Consider the following 25,864-nt stretch of genomic DNA (forward strand, 5'->3'; position numbering starts at 1 on the left):
GGTTGCTAGCCCAGCCAGGCTGTTGACGCCGTCTGCAGAATGAACCAGCACATAAGATTATCTTTCTCCCCACCCTCCACTGCTTTCATCCCCTTCTCTCTGTAACCCTGTCAAATAAATAAATCTCTTTTTGGAAAAAAAAAAAAATCAACCTTTTGTATTTACAATCAGAATTCTGCCTTCCTTAGGAGAAGTGAGAAAACAATAATTAGATAATCTCTGTATTCAGTGGTTCAGGTGAGGAACCTTAATAGAGAATCAGGTGATTTTTCCTAAATCATATGACCCTCAAAACGAACCTGCAAGATTTTATTCCATTTTTTATTCTAGAATCAACTTTAACCACTACCTGTTTTGTATCTCATTCCCTCCTCCGTCTGGTCTGTGGCGTTTTCTGATGTTTCTTATGAGAATGTGAGGCATACCTGAATCTTACCTGCAGTCCTCAGTGAACCAGAGCTGACTGTGCCCAGGTAGGATGTAACGAGACATTGCTGAGGCAGAACAGGTTCCTGCAGGCTTCCTCCTCTCACATTTTTATCTCTGGGAAAATGTGCTCAAAGCATGTTCCTCTGTCCTCACCTCTACGTGGTATATAGCTATAGGATCTTGAGAAGGGCAGGGTAAGTAAGAGGGGTTCCAAAGAATTTGTTCTAATTTTGAAAACTTAACAAACAACCATAGATTTTCTTCATTTAGCTACTTTACAACGGATCACATTTTAAAAACTGTATGTTTATTTGAAAGGCAGAGACAGCTGATGAGAGACAGGGCCCAGTGCAATGGCCTAGCAGGTAAAGTTTTTGCCTTGCGTCCGCTAGGATCCCATTTGGGTGCTGGTTCGGTCCCGGGTGCTGGTTCGGTCCCGGCTGCTGCACTTCCTGTCCAGCTCCCTGCTTGTGGCCTGGGAAAGTAGTTGAGGATAGCCCAAAGCCTTGGGATCCTGTACCTGTGTGGAGACCTGGAGAAAGTTTCTGGCCCCTAGCTTTGAATTGGCTTTGCTCCAGCTGTTACAACCAGTTGGGGTGTGAACCAGCAATGAAAGATCTTTCTATCTGATCTGTGTCTCCTTCTTTCTGTGTATCTGCCTTTCCAGTAAAAATAAATAAATCTTGGGGAAAAAAAAAGAGACAAAGATCTTTCATTTGCTGGTCCACTCCTCAAATGCCTATAGTAGCAGGGTTGGGCCAGGCTGACATTAGGAGCCCAGAATTCAGCGTGTCCCATACAGGTGGCAGGAACCCCAGTACTCCAGCTGTGTGCTGCCTCCGAGGGTGGGGGCGAAGGGAGGTGAGCCTGAAGCCCAGGTACTTTGCTATGGGACACAGGGATCCCAAGAGATGTCTTAACTGTGTCCTCCACCTCTGCTCCCCTCCCTGCTAGCCTTCTTTCCTTTCCTCTCCTTTCCTTCTTGGATGAAGTGATCCAGGCCGACTTTCAAGTCTCGTCATCTCTGAGGGAGGAGACCCTCTGTCCTTCAGTCTCCAGGGCTCCCTAAGAAGGCTGTCTGCCTGCGGGACACAGCTTTCTCTCACCTGCCATGCCTGCCCGCTTTCCCCTTTTCAGTTGCGCATGCAACTCCATTCCTAATCTTCAGGGTATGACTTAGCTCTTTCCACCCCTCCCTCTTTACTTTTTTTTTTCCTCCCTCAAAGCTTAATTGTTCCAGCAGTTTGGATCCTTAAATCTTTGTCCGTAGGTTTCATTTTTGCTAATCCTCTCTGGATTTGCCTGCTGAGTACTTTTCCAGTGCTTCACAGACTAGACTTTGAATTCTATTCCTTTTTCACACCTTAATATTTCATCCTAAAATAATGACAAGATCCCGAAATTCTAAACCACATTCAAAAGTCAGGCCATCCCAAGTGCCTAAGGTACTGGAATAAATAGGGGAGGAAGCTGAATACATTGATGACTCCTAAAGGTTGATCCTGCTCAATGGCCTTTGCTTCCTGAATCATCTTAATGGGGGCTTTTGTTAAATTCCTTTGGCACTAACAGTAGAGGTACTTGGCCTAAATGCCCCCTCCCTCTGCTCTGGGCAAAGGTATCAATTACATTAAGCCCCCAAAGCACTCCCATCTCTTGCCTGGCAGTCCCCTGTGCTCCTCTCCCAGCTGCGCCCTTGCTGGTGCCTGGCCCCTCCATTTCGTTAGGAGAAGCAATCTCCTCATTCCTGCACTGTGGAGATATATTTCTCAGCTAGGGCGCGCGCCTTGCCAGCACTGCCCCCGGTGAGGTCCCCGGCAGCCATAAAAATTTTTATTGTGATTATGTTGGTGTCGGGGTGTCCATCTGGGTTATTGCACACCTAGTTTAATTGATTGAAGTTTAATTTATTGACACTTCAAATTAAATGATCAGAATAAACTGTGCTGTTACTCTGGCCGGCTTGTTTTAATGGTTGATTGCTGGAAGCAGACCTTGGCTTGAACTAAAACCCCCAAAGAGCAATTGATGCTGCTTCTAACTCTCCCCATGCCTTGCCCTCCAAGAAGACCTCGTTATAGATTTCCGACGTATTTATATATATTTTTTCCCCTCTCCTTCACTGTGGTGGGAAAGAGTTGGTCCCTGACAAGGTATAAATTACATCAAGGGTCTAGGGGAGCTGTCACATGGTCAGAAGAGAAGGAGGGGGCCTTCCGCATGAAGAAAACCAGACCCTGGAGGAGCTGGGTCTTCCCTGGAGGTGAGGGATGGATGCAATTATCCAGATATTGGAGGGTGCCTGGTGGCAGTCTGAGGGTCATTTTCATCTCCATACTTGCTACTGTTTGTTTACTGGCATGACTTGGTCAGAGTTGGGGCGTCAGCAAGAAAACCAGTTGTGGAAAAGGGAACCAGAATAGGCGCATAAACGGTCAAATGTCTACCTCCCTACTTGTGGTGGAAGAATTGGAAAGAGGGAAGGCGGATGCCACAAGGCAGCCAGCCGCTGGGTGGCTTGAGAGCCTGCATCCCCATACACCACTAGCAGATGCTCTGCTGGCGGGACCCTGCCACATTCTGCCACCCTTCCGCCCCCTTTGGGGCAGGGTAGGTTGTCTCTCACATACCACCTGCTATTGAATTCCACAGCCTGTGCACCTCTTCTGGTGTTTGAGCACGCCCATGTCTTCAAGAAGTTCCCCCTATTGTGTGACATCAGCCATTGAAGCTGCACTTGAAGCCCATCTACTTATCTGGCTTCTCCACTTTCTCCCTGGCAGGGTTGGCATCCCCATCCACAGCCAGTTGGTCTGGCTAGCGCTATGAACCACTTGTCTCCCAGTTCTTGTCTAGCATGTGGTGTGGTTTTGGTGGGGTTTTTTTGTTTTGTTTTTGTTTTTAATTGGAAAGGCAGATAAACAGAGAAAAGGAGGTACAGAGAGAAAGATCTTCCATCCACTATTTCACTACTCAAGTGGCTGCAATGGCTGGAGGTGAGCTGAATCTGAAGCCAGGAACCAGAAGCTTCTTTTGAGTCTCCACATGGGTGCAGGGTCCCAAGTCTTTGGGCTGTCCTCAATTTTTTTGGAAAGTCAGATTTACAGAGAGGAGGAGATACATCCATCTGATGATTCACTTCCAAAGTGGCCACAATGGCCAAAGATGAGCCGATTTGAAGCCAGAAACCAGGAGCTGCTTCTGGGTCTCCCACACAGGTGCAGGGTCCCAAGATCTTGGGCCATCCTCTACTGCTTTCCCAGACGGTAAGCAGGGAGCTGGATGGGATGGGAAGCGAAATGAAGCAGCTGAGATATGAACCAGTGCCCATAGGGCATCATGGTGGATGCAAGGCCAGGATTTAGCCACTAGGCTGTAGTTCTTAGCTTGAACCTGGGACCCGAGGAAAGGAGGGCATTCTGCCTCAGGGTGTGATTTGGAGCAGAGACTCCCAGGTGGACCCAGAAGCTGTCAGTTCACACTCCCAGAGACTTTTCCATTTCAGGAGCAGCTCTGGGGAAGCAGTGGGCCCAGAAACGAATTTCTCCCTGCTTAGGTTTCTGTTGCTGTTGTTGTTAGTTGTTTTTTGTTTGTTTGTTTGTTGTTTTGCTGAAAAGTAAGTGTTACCACAGTGGCCTGTGCGGAAAGTGCCTCTGTTGTCTCAGCTGTGGAAGATGGTCTGGTTCTGCGTGTCCAGTTCGTCATCCCAGCAGTGCCGCTTGGCGCCTCATTTCTGGGACTCTGACTGCCAGGATAGTTGATGAATTTGGGGCTGTGACCTCTGGGTAAAAAATTCCATAGCAGGTGGGCATTCTACATTTTAAGAAAGGGCCTGAGCCTTTGCTTTCCCTGAAGAGCGTGGGGCTTGGTTATCAGTGTCCTGCCCATTCCTGTCACCAAATCCAGTGGCTGCAAGTGGGAGAAGTATGCTGCTGGCCTCTACTCCCCCTGCTGGCTGTGTAGGTTTTCTCAATTATATTTATTAATTTATGAAGGCCACACACTTACTGAAGTCGTTACTGGATGCAAGGCAGAGGAAGGGGGCCGATTTACAAAGGTTTCACTCATTGCCCCTGTCTCCTCACCCCCTTCCCACCCCGCCTTTTTTATCTTAAAGAAAGAAACTTGTTTAATTCTGAAGTAGAGTCACCGAACTCATAAAATCATAAAAATTTGAGAACGTGTATTTTGCAGGGTCCAAGGCCCATAGATCTTAACAGCTTATCAGCAGGGTCTGCTGTAACTCAAAAAAGGTATTAACCTCAACTGATCTAGGTCAAGCCTCTCATTTCTCCGATGAGGAACTGAATCTAAGAGAAAGGGAGAGCCGGAGTTAATGGCTAACCCAGGAGTTTCGAGGCATCTTCTATAATGTCAGGGTTCTCGGCTGCTGTGCTTTTCATATTTTGTATTTATACAGCACCGGAAGATCCTGGCTGTCTCCTGCCATCAGTTCTTCCTAAGACACATGTTATTTCCTCCTCGTAATCAATATTTGGTCTTGTGTCAGCTGGGTAATGTTCTGTGCTGCCGATGGTTCCTCATCTTCCCTGAGCTGTGCTTGGATCGAATCTGGCCCGTGAAAGCAGCTCCTCCTTGTCACAGCCTTTAGTTAATCACCCCCACCTCTTCTGAAGTCCGTGAGCTTATTGCTGGCAAACTGGAGCTCTTAAATCCACAGGAGCTTTTAATTTTTAAAATGTTGGCACAGAGTCAGGGAGCAAAACACCTGCTTAGCCATGTGAAATCTGGAAACTCATCCTTCTAGTTTTTACTGTCTTGCTCTGACTTTATAAATAGGAGTGAGAGAAGTGCTTCTTGATGCAATTGCTGCAGGTACCCTCCCTTGGAGGGGGCTCTAAGGGTTTCTTTTAAAGTTGGGAAGGAAGAACTTTCAGAAATCTCAACCAGATTCTTTGTTATGCTTTCAGTTGTGGATCAGGTCTTCTAGCTCCATAAAGGCTTCTTGGTTTTGTTTCCACTGACAGAAACAAGCACATTTCCCAAATATCTTGTCTATGTTCTTCGAACACTATTCCCCCAGGTTTTTGGTGACAGCAGGATCTTACGCAGTAGTGTTCTCTTAAAGCATGCATTATGAGCGGACTCTTTCAGAATCCCTTTCTACCTGTTTGACTTTCAAGACAGCCTTTCACCTGGAGCTGCCTTTTAAATACTTCTGCGGATGAAATTCCCCAGGAAGCTGCAGGTCATCGCGAGGGCCCACAGGGGGCAGCACTAGGAGCGACTCTTTCCCTCATCCTCTTTGTATTGGGGAAAGGGTTCTTTCTGGAAGATGCTGAAGTCTTTCACCAGGCTTCAGAAGCCCCTGGTTGAGATCAAAGGCTCATTGGCAGCCGTCTGGTTGCTTGTTTGATGATGTTTCAGCTATCCTGAGGAGTGCATTCTACTGTTCTTGATAATCAAAACGTACATGAAACTCGGTCCCAGCCACCGAGCCTCCCACCAAGCAGCCTGCCTATACATCATTCCTAGGCGCCATTAGCATTTGAGGTGAAGTTCTGTTTTACACTCAGGCTGTGGCTCTCCGAAAGTCAGTGCATCACAGAACTTTGTCTCGAAAGCTTGCTAGCAGCTGCCCGTTTTGGGAGTGGGAGGGAAGAATAGATATTAAAGGAAAAAAAAAAAAAAAAAAACGGCCCAGAGCTTGTAGAATCTTTCTCAGCAATCAGCCTTTAATATGTTACAAGGTCACACCTGGTCTATTGTCCAGGAAACCCACTTCTTTGTAGCTGAGAGTTATTTATAAACCTGCCCTTTGCAAAAAACTTAAAATGCAATTTCATTACCTGTAATGGCTTCTGGGGCCTTTAAACTGGCTGGTTTTATTGCACCAGGGAAACTTCTGCCCTGCGCCTCTCCTGAGTGGTAAGGGCCCCAGGCTGAAGTGGAACCAGCTGCAGACAGGAGGTGGCAGGAGAAGTAAAGGAGAAGCTGTGGGCTGCAGCTGTAGCAAGGCAGAGGAGCAAAGCAGTCTTTCAGCTCCTGGCCCAACTTCGCTGCTTTGTTCCTTTGGAAGTTGGCAACGAGCAGTTTTTTCGGTGGTGCCTTTTTTCCTCTCTCAGTCAAAATTAGTCTTCTGCCTCACCTTCCTTAGCTTGCCTTTGATCTTTCCCAGGAAAATCCAGGGCTTCTGTTTTCTGTGATGGTGCCTTCCAGGAAGCCAAGGGAAGAAGGCAGGAGTAGGAACAGCACCAGGGATGTGTTTCCTCTTTGGCCAGCATGGCTGCTTGGGGACTGGCAACCTGTCAGCCACAGAGGATGACTCTGCCTCTCCCAGCTGGCTAGTGGCCATTAGGGCTTGGCTTTTTTTTTTTTTTTTTTTTTTGGATTCTTGTTCCTTCCAGGGATGCCAGACGGTGGTTGCGAGAACCAGTTACTTATGCCAGATCAGTTTAAGCCAATAGACCGCTTTCTAAGGTTGCTGTGAATGTAAGTAGACTAAGAAAGCCAAAGATTTCCAGGGAAAAGGCTTTAGGAAAAGTTATTTGCTTCTCATTATTATAGGATTTATTTATTTGGATAACAAAATGACAGAAAGATGAGAGATCTTCTATCCCTGATTCATTCTCCCAAATGGTTGCAACCATCAGGACAGAGCCAGGTGGAAGCCAGGAGCCAGAAATTCCATCTGGGTCACCCACGTTGATGACAAGGGCCTGATCACTTGGGCTGTCATCTGATGCTCTGTCAGGAATATTAACAGGGAACTAGATCAGAAGCAGAGTAGCTGGGACTCGATCCATGACACCCACCCCAGTTACTCAAAAATTCCTTCTGTTAACCTTTCCCAAACCCTTCCCCTCCCCATTACGGAAACTATTGTGTATCCCTTTTGACAAATTGAGAATCCAGGTTACTGTAGAACGGAGCCTGCTCTGTGGGAAGATCTGTGAGGAGTTAGGAGAGCTTTTTATTTGTGGCTTTTTTTTTTTTTTTTTTTGTCTAGACTCGAGAGGCATTCCCTCTGTTAGGCAGCAGAGTTTTGAAAGGAGTTCCTCTTGTTTTTGTTTATTCCAGAGTATTACATAGCCCTTGTGGCACAGTGTGCTTGGAATACCAATATCCCATATCTGAGTTCTAGTCCTGACTGCTCTGTTTCCCGCTAATATACCTGGAGAAGCAGCAGATTCTGGCCAAAGCCCTTGGGTTTCTGCCCGCCCCCCCCCCCCCACACACACACACTGGAGACTCCATAGAAAGCTGGACTCCTGGATTCAGCCTGGCTGAGCCAAGCATTTGGGGAGCAAACCAGCCAATGGAAGATCTCTCTCTCCATTGGTCATGCTGCTTTCAAGATAAATAAATCAGAAAAAAATATATAGAGTGGGCATCTTACAAGGAATATTTATCAAAGGAAAGATAAAGTTGGTAGTAATAGCCCCAAAAACAGCCACACCAGAAAATATGCTTATATGTGAGTTTAATTTTACTATATCAAAAATTTTTTATTCTCAAACTTCCTTTATCTCTTGATTATTCACCAAATACTGAGTGTTTAGTACATGTCACGCGTTGTCCTAGGATAAATCAATGCACAAAACACAAAAATAGTTGTCTTCAAGAAATCAAATGGGGAAATCTTAGATTTATTTTATTTTTATTGGAAAGTCATGCAGGGAGGAGTAGAGAAAGAGAGGATCTTCCATCCGTTGATTCACTCTCCAAGTGGCCACAAAGGCTGGAGCTGAGCTGACCTGGAGGCTCCTCTGGGTCTCCCACATGGGTGCAGGGTCCCAAGGCTTTGGGCCATCCTCCACTGCTTTCCCAGGCAAGCAGGGAGCTGGTTGGGAAGCAGGGTGGTCGGGATTAGAACTTACATCCTTTTGGAATCCTGGGTGTGTGACAACTTTAGCTGCTAGTCTACCGTGCCGGGCCCTGTACTTGTTTTTGTAATCCTCCTATCTTCTCTCTTCAAGCTGGGTTCTTTTCTGTGGAACCATACACCTCTTGAAGCCTCATAGGACAGGTCACCTGTATAGAGGCTACAGTTTTGGGGTCCTTGGCAATGATTGTGTATTTTTTTCCTCCTCATTCTTGGGTCTTTGTTAAACACGTGCTCAAAGAAATGTTTGGTCTTTGTGTGGGCTGTGGTTTTCCTAAGGCCAGGAAAGAGGTAGGGAGCAGTAGCCTCCTCTCATGGCACAGGGATATATATCAGTGGCTTGTGAAGTGATGGAATGCAGACTGCCTTCACCTTCCTCGCGCAGCCGCCGCGTCCCCTCCCCCTTTTCCCTAAAGTAGTTCACCCTTGCCGCTGCAGGGGTACGGTGGGGTAGGGTGGAGAGCGAGCCCCTGGTCAAACCAGCCCTGGCGGAATGGAGAACCTTGCCCTGGGGGACTGGAGTGGTGTTTTTTGTTTGTTTGTTTGTTTGTTTTTGTTGTTTTAATGTAATCATGAAGGCCAAGGCTGTAGTTCTATTTGAGAGCTGATATCCTAAGCTTGGTTCTTGATGGTGAAAGAAAACGCTCTCCTGCTCTGTGTCTGCAGACTCCAGAGTGCGTTTCAGATCTCCCTCTCCCCACTTGTTAACTCCCCTAGGGTGTAGTTTGGGTTTTGTGAGTTTGTTAGTGGCGGTGGCTCCTGGAGGAGTCGGGTAGCGGGGGAGAGTTTTTGGAAAATGGCTGTGTCGCTGGGTTACATTCAGAGCTGGTGTGCCTGTGTGTGCCAGCGCACACAAATGCTCATTTCTCTCTACTCCGTGCGTGGGTGAGTTGTGGAAGGCTTGTTTTATGCCTCTGCATTGCCACTGCATTGGGACTGCAGAAACTTTCAAGTGTGCGAGGGCAATCTACTCTTTCCAAATGGCCTCGTGCATTGCCTGTTAATTAATCTGATCCCATTCCATGGCCACCTGTGCATGGGAGATCAGGGAAGGAGGGTAATTTTGAAAATAACTGTATGGTAACATTGGGAGATAATAGCTTGACCCACCTTGATGAAGCCCTGTGTGAGAGTGAGAAAATGCGTGTCTGTGGCTGCTGGGAGGCCCTTGTTTAAATGCTCCCTTCCCTCACCCAAGTGCATTCACCAGTGGTCATTTTCAATGGGGAAAGTGAAAAATGGAGTCATTCTGGGATGGGGGACAGAGCGGCAGCCCAAAGGGGAGCAGGAGAAGCTTGTGGTTTGCTGGTGGTGTTGGAGTCATGGGGACTGAAGTTGTGTTCCTGTCTCTTCAGGAACCCTCCCTGTATACTGTCAAAGCCATCCTGATTCTGGACAACGATGGAGATCGACTTTTTGCCAAGGTGAGGCTCTCTTTCAAATTACTTAATGAACAGGACAAAGACTTCTGCTGAGATTGAAGTATTGGGACTGGCTCTATTCATTCATGATCCTCCACGAGACTTCCTCCATCTTATCTTGAGCACTCCAGGTCAGCCTCACGTTTCTGTTCCTTGTGCTGCTTCTCCTCCTCGTGTCCTTAGAATGTAACCTCCTTCGTCACCAGCTTCAGGGCAGGGAACAGCTTAGGAACCTTAAGTTCCTGAGTCGAGCAGTGTCTGGATGATAGAAGCAGCCTGCCCATGTCCATCACCCCTGACCTCTCCCCTTCTGCCCTTGCACCTTGCTGGAGTTTTTCCAGGGAATTCTGCAGTTTCGGTAGTCTAGCCCTGTGAGTGTCTACAGTCATCAGCAAGTGTGTTGGTTGCCTCCTTGCTTCCCCAGCCTTCTGGTTCCAACTTCACATCCATTGAAAAGCAGGGAAGATGACACCCCTCTCCTCTGCCTCCGTGTTCTCCCTCTCATGTAGAAATTTCTTCTGTCCCTGGTGTATTAGCTCCGGGCGAGCACAGCATAAATCAATCAGCAGGTAGAGATTAGTTTAGAATTCACCAGCTGTTCCTCCCTGTAATTGGATGTAACTATGCAGGACACCTTTTGAAACAGTTATCCAGTTACAAAATGCCAGACCTGGCATAGGTCTTCAGCTGACTGCGACGGATTAGCCCCTGAAGAGCAGCACGATTTAGCAGCCTGCACCTCCGCCCCCTTGCCAGGGAGAGCTTGGGAGTGGGCTCAGCAACAAGCCAGATCGCCCCGGCTCCTCTCCGTTTGAAGCAAAGAAAGCTCAAATGTGGTAGATCACAGAGTAGAGTTGCCTTCCCGTGAGGAGCGTTTCACAGCCAGTCACCCCTTTCCCCCTTTTCTTGAGCTGTGTACAGCAGGTAAGGACCTGAAGGAAGCGGCCTGTGCCTGCAGCATTTTCTGTGTTCTGGCATTGCTCCTAGGGAGGGCTTGATGGAAGTGCTGTCGGGAAAGCCCTCCCAGAATACAGATGGGAGCAGAACCTCATCCCCAGGCAGCCTTAAACAGGAGGTGGGGTTGCTTGCGCTAGCAGCTCCTTTACACTTAACACTTGCCCACTCACTGCCCACTCCCTGCTTCTGCAGTCTTCTGCAGGTCAGTATTTCTCCCTTGCTCCAGGCCTTGCAGGAGGGAAAGCCAAGTCCCAGGGCCAAGTGCAGTCACTGATCATTCTTGACCCAGCTCTGCTGACCCAACCCTGTGTGTCCCTTCTCTCTGACCAGTACTATGACGACACTTACCCCAGTGTGAAGGAGCAAAAGGCCTTTGAGAAGAACATTTTCAACAAGACCCATCGGACTGACAGTAGGTCATTTTCCTTTCACTGCTCCCCGTGTTGGGGGGAACTGTGGTGGGAAGGTGTGGCAACAAGACTGCAGAGAAAGGAAGAAATGACTCTGCTTCCTTTCTCTCTCTTTTTTCCCCCTCCTCCCCTCATATAATAAACTCTTCAGAAATGTAATGGGGAGGTGAGTGTACCTCACGCGGGAATACCGTGCTGGAAGGTTGGCTGTTAGCTACCTGTCTAGTCCCTGGATTTATGAGCCTCACTTGACAAATTTAACTGCAGCGCTGCTTATTGTACCGCATCCATTAGGGCAGGTAAATGGAAGTCTGTAAAGGTGACCGCTCTGCATTTTCACCTCCGAAGGAGCGACTAGTATCCTGTCTCATATACAAGTGTAGTGGGCAGGAGGGGGAGGAGGTGGCTACAGGAGAAGATACATTTAGACTCCTCCACTTGGTACTTCTGCTTCCTCCGTACCCCCCCCCCATCAATACATAAATAAATAAAAAAATAAAAAGAACAAATCAACTCCAGTCTTTGGAGGTCAGGCTAACCTGCCTGGCCTCAGCCTAAAATGGCTGTGCACCAGGCGCGTGTTCTTCCTCCGCTCAGGCCACCTTTTCCCCCCACCAGGTGAGATTGCTCTCTTAGAAGGCCTAACCGTGGTGTACAAAAGCAGTATTGACCTCTATTTCTATGTGATCGGCAGCTCCTATGAAAATGAGGTGAGAATCCCCAAGCCCTCTTTGCTGTCACTCATCCCAATTCCTAAACCACAGGTGGGACATGGCTGCTGGCTTGGGGCTTGGGTGAGCCGGCTCCCCCTGGATTTGGACTGGGTTAACGAAGTCATCCGGGAACATGACTCAGCAGCAAGTGAATCAGCACAGAAAGGAAGTTTTCCGCCATGTACAAGGCTCCATGGTTGCTTGAATACCCTTCCCTGGGTAATGTTTTCAGGCTGCATTTCCGAGGTGTGGTCGAAATGACAGATCAGTGATATTTGGGCTTCTTATAAAGAGTTCCGACCTGAGTTCAGCAGCACCAGGGTTATGTTGAACACATCCATTCTGAGGGAGTCACTTGAAAAGTCCATTTGTGTAATCCTCAGCTGCTTCCTGCACCCAGGAAGTTATTTGCTGCAGAGGAGGGGGCTTGTAGGAGAGTAGATAGGCAAAAATAAGCCCCCTGGGAAATTTGAGGCAAAAGTGAACATTTGAAAGGACTGCCTCTTTGCTGACTTATATTGGCTGTTAAAGTAAAGTACAATGCTTAGAATTTGCAGCGCTTCCTTGGGTTGAAGTTACTTTTTGCTTTGTTTTGATAAGGCCTTCCTTTGACTTGCATTATTGCCTGGTTAACAAATCCTCTGCCTCAGACATCAGGTAACACAAATACAGTTGGTGAAGACATGTCAAAGACAGTTATGGGAAACTTCTAGCTGAAAGAGGCTGTGAATTGTGGGACCATGGGGCAGATTTTATTTTGTGAGAAACCACAAGTTCTGTTCCTGCTTTGCTATCAGTTCTGAGTCTGTTGAGAGCATGTGACTGGATGCTCCAGGCAGGCTTTGTTTTTATGGAGCCACTTGTTCAGGACCCTAAACTTTATCTCCCTGCCTCCTCTGTTTCCCAACAGCTGATGCTCATGGCTGTCCTGAATTGCCTCTTCGATTCATTGAGCCAGATGCTGAGGTGAGCAGGGCTCAGTTGGCAACAGTTTGAGAGAGCAAGTAGCTGGTTCTGAGGCCCAAAGATCTCTTGGGGGTCAGGAGAGGGTTCAGGGACTTGATTTAGTTGTTTGTTTTGATTTAATTTTTGAAGCGAGGCTGATTCTCTCAGGACGGTTCACACAGATGGGGAAGACTTGGATGAAGCACATCCCTCCCTCCTGTGCGCTGATTTCCCCCCTAAGGAAGGAGGTGGGGAGGGAGCAGAATCTTACGTACTGCTGTCTGCCCTTGTCATTCCCAATGGCTCTGCCTGACAACAGAGCACCTAGAGATGCTTTCTGGGGTTCCATTCTAGACCTCAGAAGTAGGGAGAGGGCAAGCACAGGAGGTACCCCCGATAAAACATCAGTACCCAGATTGGAAGCAACACTCCTCCACTTGTAAGCCTGAGTTTTTCCCCCTCTGGAGAACAGAAAGAAATGTGCCTGTTACCTGGGCCTCCCAACCCACCTCCACGGCCTGCTCTGTTCTCCGTGTGGAGAGGGCAATGGGAGAGACAGAGTCCTTGCCTGCAAACCTGGAGGCCCTGCATCTCATTCCCCTGCAGCTCCCAAGTGACCAAGTCCAGACAGTCATCCAGAGTGGAACAGCAGGCGCCCTCAGCCCCGCAGAACCAGCAGGGCGGATGGCTCAGATTTCCTCAGGAAGGGGATGATTTATTTCTTAGCCAGGTGAATGAATAGACTTCATTTTGGGTAATCTAGGGAAAGAGTCAATCTGACGATGTGACAGGTCACATGCACTAACCACCGGATCCGAGACTGCTGGATATGGACCCTGGCAGTTCCCAGCCCCCACCCTCCCCTACTCCCCACCCCTCTTTGGATCGCTTTTCAGGGCCTGAGCAGAACTGGTGCAGTGCAGGGAGGGAGAGCAGAGAGGGCTTTAACAGGTTTGTCAGAGCCTTGAGTGCAAGCTCTCCTACCTCCTGCCTCTTCCAGATTGAGTTTTAGCTTCGTTTACTTTTTTCCACCTACGAATGTCAGTGTTTATGAGCAATGTCATGACTAGCATCATAGTAGGTAGGAAAGAAAAGAAAGCTCTGAATAGAATCTCCCCCTGACATTCCTGATCCTTAGCAAATAAGAGTAGGAAGAGGGGAGCATTCTGCACCTGCAATTGCCAGCATACCATCTGGACACTGGTTCATGTCCCAGCTGCTCCACTTCCCATCCAGCTCCCTGCTTGTGGCCTGCCCAAAGCCTTGGGACCCTGCACCCTCATGGGAAACCTGGAAGAAGCTCCTGGCTTTGGTTCAGCTTAGCTCTAGCTATTGTGGCCACTTGGGGAGTGAACCAGTGAATGGTGATATTCTGTCTCTCCTCTTTGTAAATCTTACTAATGAACATAAATAAATCTTAAAAAAAGGAAAAGATAGGATTTTGGAATAGAGGAGCTAGAAAGTTTTTCACTTTACATTGTGTCCATGGAGTGCATGCAGATATTCACCTGTCTAGGATCTTGAATTCAGACAGTATCCTGGGAGTACAATCACACATGAACGATTTCTCTTTTCTCTTGGGGACTCAGGAAAAACGTGGAAAAGCGAGCTCTGCTAGAGAACATGGAGGGGCTCTTCTTGGCCGTGGATGAAATTGTAGATGGAGGGTAAGTGCTGTGGGGTGAGAAGGTCCTGTACCCTGAGCATCCTAAAGCTAATGCAGCAGGAAAGAGCAAACCATCAACTGCCTTTGTCTTTGCAGGGTGATCCTAGAGAGCGATCCTCAGCAGGTGGTACACCGGGTGGCATTAAGGGTAAGCAGAGTGCGTTTCCCTGTATCCCCTCCCACCCCCCATCCACTCATAGCTGCACCCCCCGGGACCAGAGCTGCTGAATCTGTCCCAGGAGTGATCTCATAGAATCCGTGCAACCTTCTTCCCTTTCCTCACTATCCCATAGGAAGGTTGCGGAAGCAGCTTGCTTCTGCCCTGGAACCTCGCAGCCCATAGTCTTTGTGCAGTTGACAGTAAATACAGACTTACTGAATGAGCAATGAAATAAGAGAAACTGATAGTCTTGCTTCTGAGGCTATAAAGGATGGAAGTTTAGCTTCTTTCTCCTGTGGGGACGGCCCCATCATTGGAGGCAGAGGAGTGTCTACCTTGTCAAAGACTTGCATAACTAAGGTTAATCCTTCTGCATCAGGATGGTACCTGCTTGCCAGAACCTTGTCCCACTTGAGCACTAGGGATGCCAGGAAGGGGCCTCTGAGTTAACCACTGGAGGTTGTGGATCTTCTAGGGAGATACTAGTGGGTGCAGAGGGAGCCACCAGCAACATACTGGGGGGCTAGAGATGGCTGAGCAAGGTACATCTCCATGTTCACAAGATGTCCCGGATCTGACCTCCACAGAGTGAAAGCTGACAGTGCCGGGTAATGGGAAATCTTCTCCCTTAACTGCCGTGGGCTCCATTTGCATAGTTTAATCTTCTCCTCTAACATATGTCTCTGAGTGGCAAGAGAGAGGGGCCCCCCACGCCCCCCCTCTCCTGCTCAGGCTGCTGCTGCAGCAGTTGATTTCTTCAAATTAACATGCTGTCGTTACCCATCAGGCCTTGCGGGATCCATTAAACTGCCCCTGGCTCCCCCTCATCCTTTGCCTGGCGATATTGATATTCAGGGAAGGTCTTCACAAACCAGGGAATCAAGTTCCCCACCCCCAGGTTGAGGGAGTTGAGGATCACATAACGTGCTGATGACTTGGGGTGGAATAAATCTTTTTAAGACGACTTCCTGCCTTGAAGCAGAGGATGGATGGAATGACCCTTCTGTGTCCATGGTCCCTGTTGCCAAGTAAAACCATGGCTGCACTCGTCCCTACGAGGGACTTGAGGTTTAGGGCATTTGCCCTTCGCTTCCATTGAAAGAAGTACCTAGTGGATCCCCACTCCCAGCCTCCTGTCAGGTTACCGCCCAGCTTTCTGTCACACTAAATGCTCCTCTCTGGGTCACAGGGTGAAGATGTCCCCCTGACGGAGCAGACTGTGTCTCAGGTATGACTTGGTCTCTTCTCTCTCTGGACGGATGGGGTCCCTAAAGAGGCCTGCCTCCCAGCCCACCCACCGAGTCTGGCTGAGTGTCAGACGGAAGACACATCATCCTTGGCTTCCTCTCACCCCAGAGTTGAGACCCTATAGCTAAATGCTCCCTACCCGGCTCCGAGTCTTCTCCCGGTTTCCTTGTGAGTGGTACTGTCAGCCTTGCTCAGTACCCTTCAAACCCTCGCTGCCTGATGCCACTTTCTGTGATTTATTCCCCAGCAGAGGCTTGCCTTAAGCAGATGGTCTGTGTGCGCACACACTCTCTCTCTCTTATTATGCAAATGAGGCCTACGCTGGAACTGCCTATCCCAGAATGTGTGGGTTCTGCAGATCAGACTACAGATAGCTGGTGCACCTGACGGGCTGGGGCGTGGAGTCTGTTTTCTGCTCTCTGGGAATTCTCCCCAAGAAGTCCATATGGATGTGAGACACGCCCTCTTTAACACATGCCCAGTAACCCCCAGTTTTTTCTCTCTGCTCCTAGGTATATACCTCTTCTCTCTTCATCCCCACAGTGGATTTTAAATTTTTTGGAATCTCCCAAACTGACAACCCTCTGGGACCTTAAAGAGCTTCCTCCCATTCCTCTCTCCTTGGGGATTTCTGTTCCCCGCTCCACCAGCCCCCAGTGTTTTTAAGGACAGGGAAGGCGAGTGAGGGGAAGGGGATCCCCTCCTCCCCACCCTGCCCCTCAGCAGCCTGTCCTCAACGCTCTCCTTGCCTCTGCAGGTGCTGCAGTCGGCCAAAGAGCAGATCAAGTGGTCGCTCCTCCGGTGAAGACCCCACCGTCCCCGGCTCCTCACCCCTCAGAAACTCCACACAGCTGCTGTGACTTCTCCTCCAGTACCCGAGCGATGCTGTCAGGGTCACCTCAGGGATCACAAGGGATCCTTCAGTCTCAACCTTCTCTGTGGCTGGCCCCTACTCCTCCAACCTTCCTGTGCACATCCTGTTCCTTCTCCTTCTAAAATCCCCCCAGCAGGCCTGGAGGCCAGGCAGGGGACACGCCTGTCACCTTTCTGGAGAGAATGCTCCCGCGCTGTCCTGACCCTCCTCCCCCCTATTCCCGGCGTGTTCTCCTCAACTCCCTGCATCCTTTGCTGTACATGCTCCTCAGATCAAAGCTGGAGAAGGAATGTGCTGCGTGCTTTCCTCCCTTGGCCCTCACCCAGCCCTCGTCCCCACCACCTGGATAGATTGTCGGGGCGGGGAAGAAGAGCTCCCTCCTACACAGAGCCTTCCACTTGTTTTCTCCCCTTCGTGCTTGCTGCTCAACCCTCTGCCCTCGTCAAGAGGTTGGGAGGGGGCAGAGTGCAAGAAATAGTGACAGGAGATTTTACTGGAGAGGGCTTGTAAAATTCATTCTTGACACCATTCCTAGCATACAAGCCGCAAAGCTGCCCGTGACCCATCGTAGTGGTGTTCGTGGGAGTGTTTTCCCATCCCATGGGCATCTTTAAGTCTCCACCACTGCAGTCCGATTTGTCCCTCTGTGCACTGCAGCAAAGCCAGGCGCAGGAACTCAAATTCCACTGTAGTCTAGGGAAGAAGAAATGTGCAGAACTGGACGAAACAGAACACCAGACTTGGGCCTCTAGGCTCTGTCAGCCCCAGAGCTTTCCACAGGCATTTGCTGCTCAGCCTGGGTTCTGTTTCTGCTGCCCTGCCTTGGCCTTAGATCTGAGCTGTAGGTCTGGGCTCCCTGCCTCCCTTCCCCTCGAGACAGGGGCCTTTCCTTTGGGAATGGGTTTCCCCAGGGAGGCAAGGATAGAACTCTTTAATCTTATTCTTCGCCGTGACCCAAAGTTTCTACACACACAGTCTTTAAAAATCTTCCTGAGACTTCAGTGTTCTGCCCCATCCACTAACTGCCAACTGCAACATGGCAGTGAGGCACATAACTGGGCATCTTTGTGTCAGAAGTGTCTGGAGTCCAGAAGCTAGCCAGCCACCTTCCTGTCCCGCTCCATGCAAAGAGGAATAAACCCAGTTTCTTTTTCCAAACTGCCTTTGTATGATGTTTCTGTTCCTCTTATTTTGGCAGGGCTCCGATCTCCCCAGCACCCCCTCACTCCCTATCTTACAATATTTCTTCCCTCCTGCCTCAGAGACTCCCCAGCAATCTCCTCTTTCTACACGCCTCCCCCATCCCATCCCTCCACCCCCAATCCCTAATTTACGGGACTGTTTGCTTCCTTGGCATCTCCCAGTCCCCTTGCCTGGAAATTGGCGCCAGGGGTAGGGTGGGGCTGGTATTTTCTCAGTGGGAGTCTCAGGGAACCAAGTTCTCCCCCCACCAACTCCCCCAAAGCCAGCTGCCTGCTCCCGCCTCAGCCATTAGTAACCGGGAGACGCGCACCTGCGTGGGGGCTCTCCTCTAGGCCCTGCTCCCTTCCTGCGCCTCCCACTCCTGCTCCACAACGGCGCTGAGCGGGTTATTTATCGGAGCCAGCACTGCTCCAGAAGGTCAGGACGGTGGTGTAAATAACCTCTTCTCGCCATTTCCCCGTCCCTCCAGAGCCTGCTCCCTTCCCCCTCCTCCACCTTTATTCGCACAAATGAATGTGGCTGGGCTGGCGCAGAGCCTGGCCCTGCATCTTAATGGGGCGGTGAGCTCACAAGATGGATTTAGCTGGGGTTTTATGGTTGCCGCGGCGACAAGAGAATGCTTTGGTTTTCTTTGCCCCTTCCTCTGCAGGATTTTAAGGGGGGGTAAAAGGAGTGGGGGGGGCCCTCCTCTCCGCTGCGGTTTGCAGGGTCTCCTTCGCAGTCACCTCTACAGCACACAGAACAGGCCTGCAGTTGCAGGGTTAAGCTAGATGCCGAATTAACTCCTCTGATAGAAAGGCTCCAGGGCAAGGTGACAGAAGTGCAGCGGGAAACACAGCATCCTCCAGTCTCGCCTGCTTGTCTATGGAAACCTGAAGAGACTGTTAGGCGCCTGTGCCCAGGACCCCTCAGAAGTTAGGAACATGCTTGGGTGTGTCAGGATTGACTGTGGCCCTACACTGAAAGTTGGGGTCCAGGGTGGTGGATGTAGGCTTAGGTATCACCATCTTCTGAGCTCATCTTCCTACTCAACAACCAGCACCACCCTGGGGTGCAGCTGAATTACTTCCATAGTTGGAAGGTGGTGACCAGTGATGACGTGGGCCAGTGCAGTTGTGTCTAGATCTCAAGTTTGGAGTCCAGAGCTTCCAGGTTCCTAGCCTTCTTGGTTTGAACTTTTCCTGCCTTCTGCTTCCCACTGGGAATGAAACAGATGCCCCGACCTAGCCCATCCTCTGGCCGGGAATTTTCTTTTGGGACTGAGTCAAGCCATGCCCAGCACTGAAGCAGAGTTTGCTGAGCAAGCTCTGACAATCTCCCCGTCTCCCTCCCCGAGTCCTCTGACCGTGGGCCTCTCCGCCTTTCTCTCTTGTCCCTGGGGACCTAGGAAGCCCCTCCTCCCCTTACCTCCCTTCCTCTGCTTTGGCTGGGAAAGTGACTGCAGCCTGAACCATGCCAGACACCTGCCTGCCAGATGTGGTGATCCCTCACTCCCACCCCCCCAACCCAAATGTCTATCCTTTCTCCACCCCACTGAGCTGGGGCAGAAGGAGCCCCCCACAGGGTGATTTACTGATGCAGCCTTTTCCTCAAGCGCCTTCCCCCTGGTGCCCAGGCCCCCTCTTCTACCATCATGGCCATGTCTGTCTGGCAGCCACCTCTCTGGTCTAGCCTCCTCCCACCCCCACTCTGGGATTCTGGGCTTGGGAGCCCAGGCCCTCAGACTAGAGAAAGAACGGGTGGGGTGAGGGCAGCTGGCCTGTGCTTCACCCACGGGAGATACATCAGCAGCAGCGCTGGGGACGGTGGCCGCCAGAGCTGATGTCATTCTCACTGGGGGAGGAAGAGAGGGGATGCAAGGTTCATGGGAAGGAACAGCGCTCCAAGATGATCTGCAGCAGTGGGAGAAAGATGATGGCTCAGAGAACTTGCCAGGCAGGCGGAAGGGTCTGGAACTGTGACTGCAAAGGGTCCATCACATCTTTTGTCTCCAAGTCTCTAATGGCTTAGTAGAGTCCCCTCAGTTCCTGTCCTTTAGACAACCCTTAGAGGGCACCCCAAGTCTTTACTCTTCTTCAGTGTTTGCTCTTCTGCTTTCAATCTCCTTTTCCCTGGACACCCTCTAACCTCTTCATACTGTATCACAATCCAGCGTGAGTTTCCCACCAAAACAAGGACTCTCAAAAACTTTTTTCTTTCCCATCCCTCTCCTTGCACCCTAGTTTCCAAAGATCCACCCTGGGCCAGAACAGTGTCCCCGGGGGCAGGGGGCTGCGGAATGAGGTAGGATGTGGCTGGGCAGAAGTTTGACAAGGACAGGGAGATGGAGAGAGGTCCAGAAAGCAGAGGAGGGGACAAGGAGATGGACAGAGCAACAGACAGTGGAAAGTGATGGAGACAGAAGCTGAGCAAGAAAATCCAAACCTGAGAGAATAAAACAGACACAAAGAAAGTGAGGCTGGAAACCAAGAGAAAGGAGGAGATGGAGACAGACAAGCCACAGGCGGAGAAGCTGCTGAGGAGGGGCCTGGCCAGGGGCAGTCTGGCTCCTGGGCTCCCTCATGCTGATGCTGACAGGCCATAAATCCATGTGCGTGTGTGTGTGTGTGCATGTGCGTGGTGCACATGTATGGCACACATGTGTGGCGAATAGATGGTTCTCACAATTTTCTCTCATTTCTCTTGGTAGCTTCTTAAGGCACCCCACACCAACCGGCCACCCCGTCTCCCAGCATTTCAGACTCCATGTGCAGAGGGGGCCCTTCTGTAGGTATTTCCACATCTCTGGAATCCTGGCTTTCTCGCTTGGAATGCAGACCTGCTGGAATGTCCAGGATCTGTCGACTCAAGAGGCCCCATCCCCTCTGCCCACCCTCTCCCCTCCTTCTGCCTGCCCACCAGCTGCTCCTGTCCATCTTCCCCTCCCACTCTCCTTGTATCGGCCCCTCCTCCACACCCACCCCTCCCCCAGCCTCTGACCCCCATCCTGCCTGGGGCTGGGGGTCAGAGGGGAGACAAAGACAGGATTTATCGCTAGCATAGAAGAAGCAGCCAGAGACTGAAGCTGAGGGCAACGGCTGACCTCTCTGGGGTGGGAGGGAGCGCTAGGCCCAAGGCTCCTGCTCACAACCCCCAACTTTGCCCACTCCAGCCGTGGGCTCTCTCCCTTGCCTCTGAGGACACTGAGGTGAAGCAAAAACCTGAGAGGACTAGGGAAGCAGGAGCCAACAGGCCACAGTTGCTGAATTAAGAAGTTCAGGTTGAACACTGCAATAGCAGACGGGACCTCAGGAGATTTGATTCTAACAGAGAGAGATGACTCAGGAGCAGGCCCTGAGGGCCAGCGGGGCAGGAACCAGAAGAGCTGGGGTGCTGAAAGACAGGAGTCGCAGTCTCACCTGAAAGTGAAGACAGGACGGGAATGGCCCAGGGTGACTGCTGTAGCCCTTCTGAGGAGGCCCTTCTCCCCCAGCTCCCCAACTCTCCTCAGAGGCAAACAGAGCAGCGGGACCCTGCCCTGACAGTAAATTACAGACTGTTGGCCTGAAATTGTCTCCACTCAGCACGCAGGGTGTGTGTGCTTGACAGGGAATGCGATGATCCAGGAGCTTCCGAGAAACCAGCCAGCAGATCTTTCTGCGGGCAGCCCCCCACAGCCTCTCCAGCTGCCCTGGGAGGCTCCCCACCAACCCCTCCAGCCCCTCAGGGGCTCTTGGCCTCGGCAGACCCAACTGGACAGCACTCACACCACTTCCAACCCCTGGCACCCAACATCCCACTCTCCACTCTCACTCCACTGTCCTGGGAGAAAGAGAAGTTGGGAGAGAAAGTGGAAACTGAGGCAATCTACCTGTCGTCACAGTTCCCCCAACCTTTCCACCCAGAGTTTGTGGACTCGCCTCTGCAAACTGAAACAATTCCCCCAATCTCTGATGGAAAAATGAAGTTGGGTATCTTAGTGTGTATGTGTGTGTGTGGGGGGGTCACAGCTGGAGAGGGAAGGTTGGGGGAGGACAAAAGGAAGGGGCATAGGGGCCTCCACCGGGAAGGGAGGGACAGGAAAAGGCAGAAGAGAGCCTCTTTTTTCCTTACTCCCCTTCCCCCAATTGAGGAGGCAGATTTACAGCCTTGGTTTGGGGAGGGGGGTGAGCACAAGGAAGACAGATCTGCAGTTCTGCCCTCTGAGTGTCTGGGTACTTAGCTTTAACTCCCCCATTAGCATCAATCCCCATCTTGCTACCCATCCGTCTTCTGACATCAGCTCCTTCCCCTCTCTGTAGCCCAGGCTTTCTGACCCTAAGTGGCTCTTAAAGGGCCAGTCTAGACCCTTCTCTTCCCTCCTCCCCCCCCCAGGTCACAGCGTGATGTGTGTGTGCAGGCGTGCGCATGTGCACGGTAGTCATCCCAGCTATGGCCATGGTGCAGGGGGAGCATGGTTTTTGGGGCTCTTTCCCAGTGGGCTCTGGACCCCCTCAGACATGTCTTCCATCTTGGCAGACTACCTCCCCAGGCCCAGAGCAAATCCCTGTCAGAGGGCTGGGGTCACAGATCCAGGGCTCCCTGCAGCAGAGGGCTGGAGAAGGCCTGCGGTGTTGCAGCAGATTCTGTCTCCCTCCCTCATTTCCTGGAGGCTCCAGGGCAAGGGGTGTCAAGTACCAAGGGCTGTTTCTAATTCCCAGCCAGCTAGAGCAGTGGTGTGGGCAGGAGTCCCTAAGCCCCACATGCCAGGCCTCATCTGCCAGGAATCTCTGGGGGTGCAGGGGTGGTGATGGTGTGGAGATTTCAGAGCCTGAGGGAGGTGATGGGCCAGAGGAGTCTGCCCCTTCTTCCCCAATTCTCAGTCACTGCACACACAGGAAACCAGCTGCCCTTCTGCAGACTCGCTGGGCCCCTCGCGCCAGGAGCTGTACCCATGCCAGAAAGTTCCTCCCCTAGCCGCTTTCTACTGCTAAGGCTCTGCAAGCCTGCCAGGGACACTCGTGGATTGGCCCATTCCCCTTTCTGCTACCTGAACCCCCTTTCTCAGCTCCCACAGTGCTGAGTGAGCAGACAGGTGGGGGGCCTTGAGGAAAGGGCCCTGTCAAAACAGCACCCCCAGCTGCGTGCCACCAGCACCCCCACACCCCTCCGCTCCAGTGCTCCCTTATTTATCACCTTCCAAACCTCACCCTCCAAGAAGCATAAATATTCCTAATTCCTGAAGGCCAACCCTGAACTCATAAATTTCACCCGGGAGGTGAGCAAGCGGAGGAGTGGGGTCTCCGTGACTGGCGAGCCCGCTGCAGCCTCCAGGACGCGATCCTGACGCGGGGTGGGGCGCAAGCGCCTGCTAGCTGCGTGCGTGGGGGCGAACCCTGAGGCAAGGAGTGGGCGATGCTGTCCTCGCTAGCCCCTCTGCCCCCCAAGTTCGCCCCTGTTGGCTTGTAACCTTCCAGCTGCAAGGCCGCCGCCTTCCCTCTCCTTCGCTAAGCGCCCCTGGAGCAGCCATTGTCTGAGTCGCAAAATCCCCTTTCCCTTCCGCCCGGGGCGGCGAGTTGAGAAGCCCCCTCACCCCAAGGCCCCTTCGCCCCTCAGGCCACGCGCGCCCTTTCCCCTCAGCCGCTCCCCGCCTGCGCTCAGAAAGGTGACCCCTCCTCGCTTCCACCCGCGCTGCCTCTGGCTTCTCTGTCGCCCTCTGGCCCCACTTGGCGCTCCAGCCTCCTCTCCCCGGCCCCGCACCCCTCAGACCCGGTCCTCCGCTTGGGTTCCCACCACCGGGTCCCCATTTTCCCCTTCCCCAGCGGACGGAAGGGGAGCCCAGGCCGGGGAGGGGGAGGGGCAGCCTCCCCCCCAGCTGCGCCCCCTCCCAACATCCTCCCCGCAGCCCCCCGAAGCCATAAATCACAGCCACGGCGGCCTGGCCAATCGGAGAGTGACTCGTAAATCGGCTTGTCAAGATCAGCCAATGAGAAACGGCGTTAAATCAAGTCCTGTCAGCGCTTGGCCAATGAAAGGCCCTGGGCTGACCATAAATCTGCCTGTGAGAGACAGCCGGGGAGAGAGAGAGAGTGCGGGCGAGCGAGGGCCGCGGGGCGGGGGCGCGGGCGCGCGGCGGGGGAGAGGCGCGAACCCGGGACGGGAGATGGAGACGGCCGACGGGAGAGACGGACAGATGGGGAGAGACAAAGAAGTCACGGAGCTCGGGCGGGAGACTGACAGGGACAAAGAGGGACACACTGACTCACACCAGCACGGCCCCCAGGCGCACACAGCCCCGGCCGACGCGCCGTGCGCACGCACTGCCCTCCTGTTCCCTTCCTCCTCATTTGCCCTTCCTGCTCTTTAGGGACCCCGGCGAGTGTGGGGACAAAGGAGGGGGGACACCGTCTTGGGGAGATCTGTCTTGTAATCTCAGACGCCAGTGTTTCCGCTGTGTCCTCTGACTCATCTTTTCCAGAGGCCTGGAGTTTTTTTTTTTTCCCTCAGCGACGAGTCGCTGAGGAAGTCCTTCCTGCAGTCTAACTTCAGTCCTTATTGCTGCACTTTTTCTGTCTTGAGGAAGCTTTTGAAGTCCCTTCAAGGAATGAGAAACATGATCCCTTTTACAACCCTTTGGAGAGTTGTGCAGCTTTTAGCTGGGAAGAGAAAAAAAAAAAAAAAACGGAGCCACCAGCTTGACACCTGATCCTCATGTTAGCAAGACAGCTGTTCTGTAATGGTTAGACTTGAGCTGGTCCTGAGAGCAGGCTCCGTCCCCAAGCCTTGATCTTACCAATGTGTGACAAAGAGGTGGAAAGAGGTGAGAATTCCATGAAGTGGACCCGCCCTGGGTCCAGGGTGAAAGTGTGTGCCATTTGTGAGTTGCTCGTCGGAACACCCAGGCTGCTGTTCGTTCCTGCAGGTTGCCCGTCTGTGTGGCTGCCTCAGTTGCCCCGTTTAGGCTACTGGGGTTCCCTCTGGAAGAACAACACCCAGAGGCACGGGTTCCCCAACACCATCCCTGGACGCAGACCGTGCGCAGGTCCGTCTGTCCACCCTCCATAAGTCTCACTTGGTGCTCCCGAGACCGTGGACTTGGGGCGCGAAGGAGATGGCAGGCAAGCCCCCCAAGGAGATGGGGTCGGGGGAGGTCAGGGCAGCGACTCAAATTCCATCCCCTCGCCGCCACCATCCCCCCACCCACCAAGTAGACCAAAACGTGTCATGCTTCGCTCTGTCGAAGCTTGGGGTCTGCATTCCCGGTCAGGGGGTGTCTGGACTCCCACTGCCGCCGGCCCCTTCTGCCCTCAGACCGGAAGCCGCCTGGAAACGCGGGGATCCAGCGCCACCTGGTGGCCGCAGGTGCACTAAGGCTGTGTCCGGAATGAACGATGGGGTCTGCCGCCCGCCTAGCCCCGGGGCTGAGTGGGGGTCTCCGTCCTGCTCCTGTGCGCCAGGAAGGCAAGAGCCGGGGGAGTCAGGGTTTGGGGTCCGGATGAGTTACCCCAGAGGAATAGAGACCGTGCTAATGCACCTGAAATCCTCACTTGTCTGTCCTAAGTGAGCTCGGGCCCCGTTTCCACAGAACAAGGAGTCCTCCCTCATGACCATCCTCTCTTCCCTCCCGCGGCCACCCCCACTGCATTAGGGCAACGACCGGAGAATGGGCATACCGGGGTTATCAGCACACTGGGTAATCAAAGCTGGGCTACACCACTTTTTTTTTTCTTTTAAGATTTATTTATTTTTATTGGAAAGGCAGATTCACAGAGAGAAGGAGATACAGAGAAGGATCTTCCATCCATTAGTTCACTTCCCCAAATGGCTGCCACAGCTAGAGCTGAGTAGCTCTAAAGCCAGGAGCCAGGAGCTTCTTTAGGGTCTCCCACATGGGTGCAGGGTCCCAAGGACTTGGACTCTCTTGCTTTGGAAGGCCACAAACAGGGAGCTGGATCATAAATGGATCATCTGGGTCTAGAACCAGTACCTATATGGGAAGCTGGCACTTGTAGGCAGAAAATTATCCAGCCGAGC

At 51.8% G+C, this 25,864-nt stretch overlaps 1 protein-coding gene across 3 annotated transcripts in view; it reads left to right on the top strand.

Annotated features, from left to right (window-relative positions):
• Positions 1-17,827, top strand: part of COPZ1 (COPI coat complex subunit zeta 1) — a 30,202-nt gene extending 12,375 nt beyond the window's left edge. For 2 of the 3 annotated variants that reach the window (XM_040979995.1, XM_040980000.1), the window contains 8 exons: positions 9,631-9,699; positions 10,984-11,065; positions 11,682-11,773; positions 12,687-12,742; positions 14,311-14,388; positions 14,484-14,535; positions 15,737-15,775; positions 16,553-17,827. In XM_040979995.1, the coding sequence (XP_040835929.1) occupies positions 9,631-9,699; positions 10,984-11,065; positions 11,682-11,773; positions 12,687-12,742; positions 14,311-14,388; positions 14,484-14,535; positions 15,737-15,775; positions 16,553-16,600 (516 nt within the window). In that variant the 3' untranslated portion in view covers positions 16,601-17,827. Of the gene's footprint in view, positions 1-9,498; positions 9,700-10,983; positions 11,066-11,681; positions 11,774-12,686; positions 12,743-14,310; positions 14,389-14,483; positions 14,536-15,736; positions 15,776-16,552 lie in introns of those variants that run through there. The other variant, XM_040979989.1, reaches the window with a different exon arrangement.
• Positions 17,828-25,864: the final 8,037 nt, after the last annotated feature.

Source organism: Ochotona curzoniae, unplaced genomic scaffold (genome assembly GCF_017591425.1).
Source record: "Ochotona curzoniae isolate NIBS_2020 unplaced genomic scaffold, NIBS_Ocur_1.0 contig_1014, whole genome shotgun sequence".
Taxonomy (NCBI): Eukaryota; Metazoa; Chordata; class Mammalia; order Lagomorpha; family Ochotonidae; genus Ochotona; species Ochotona curzoniae.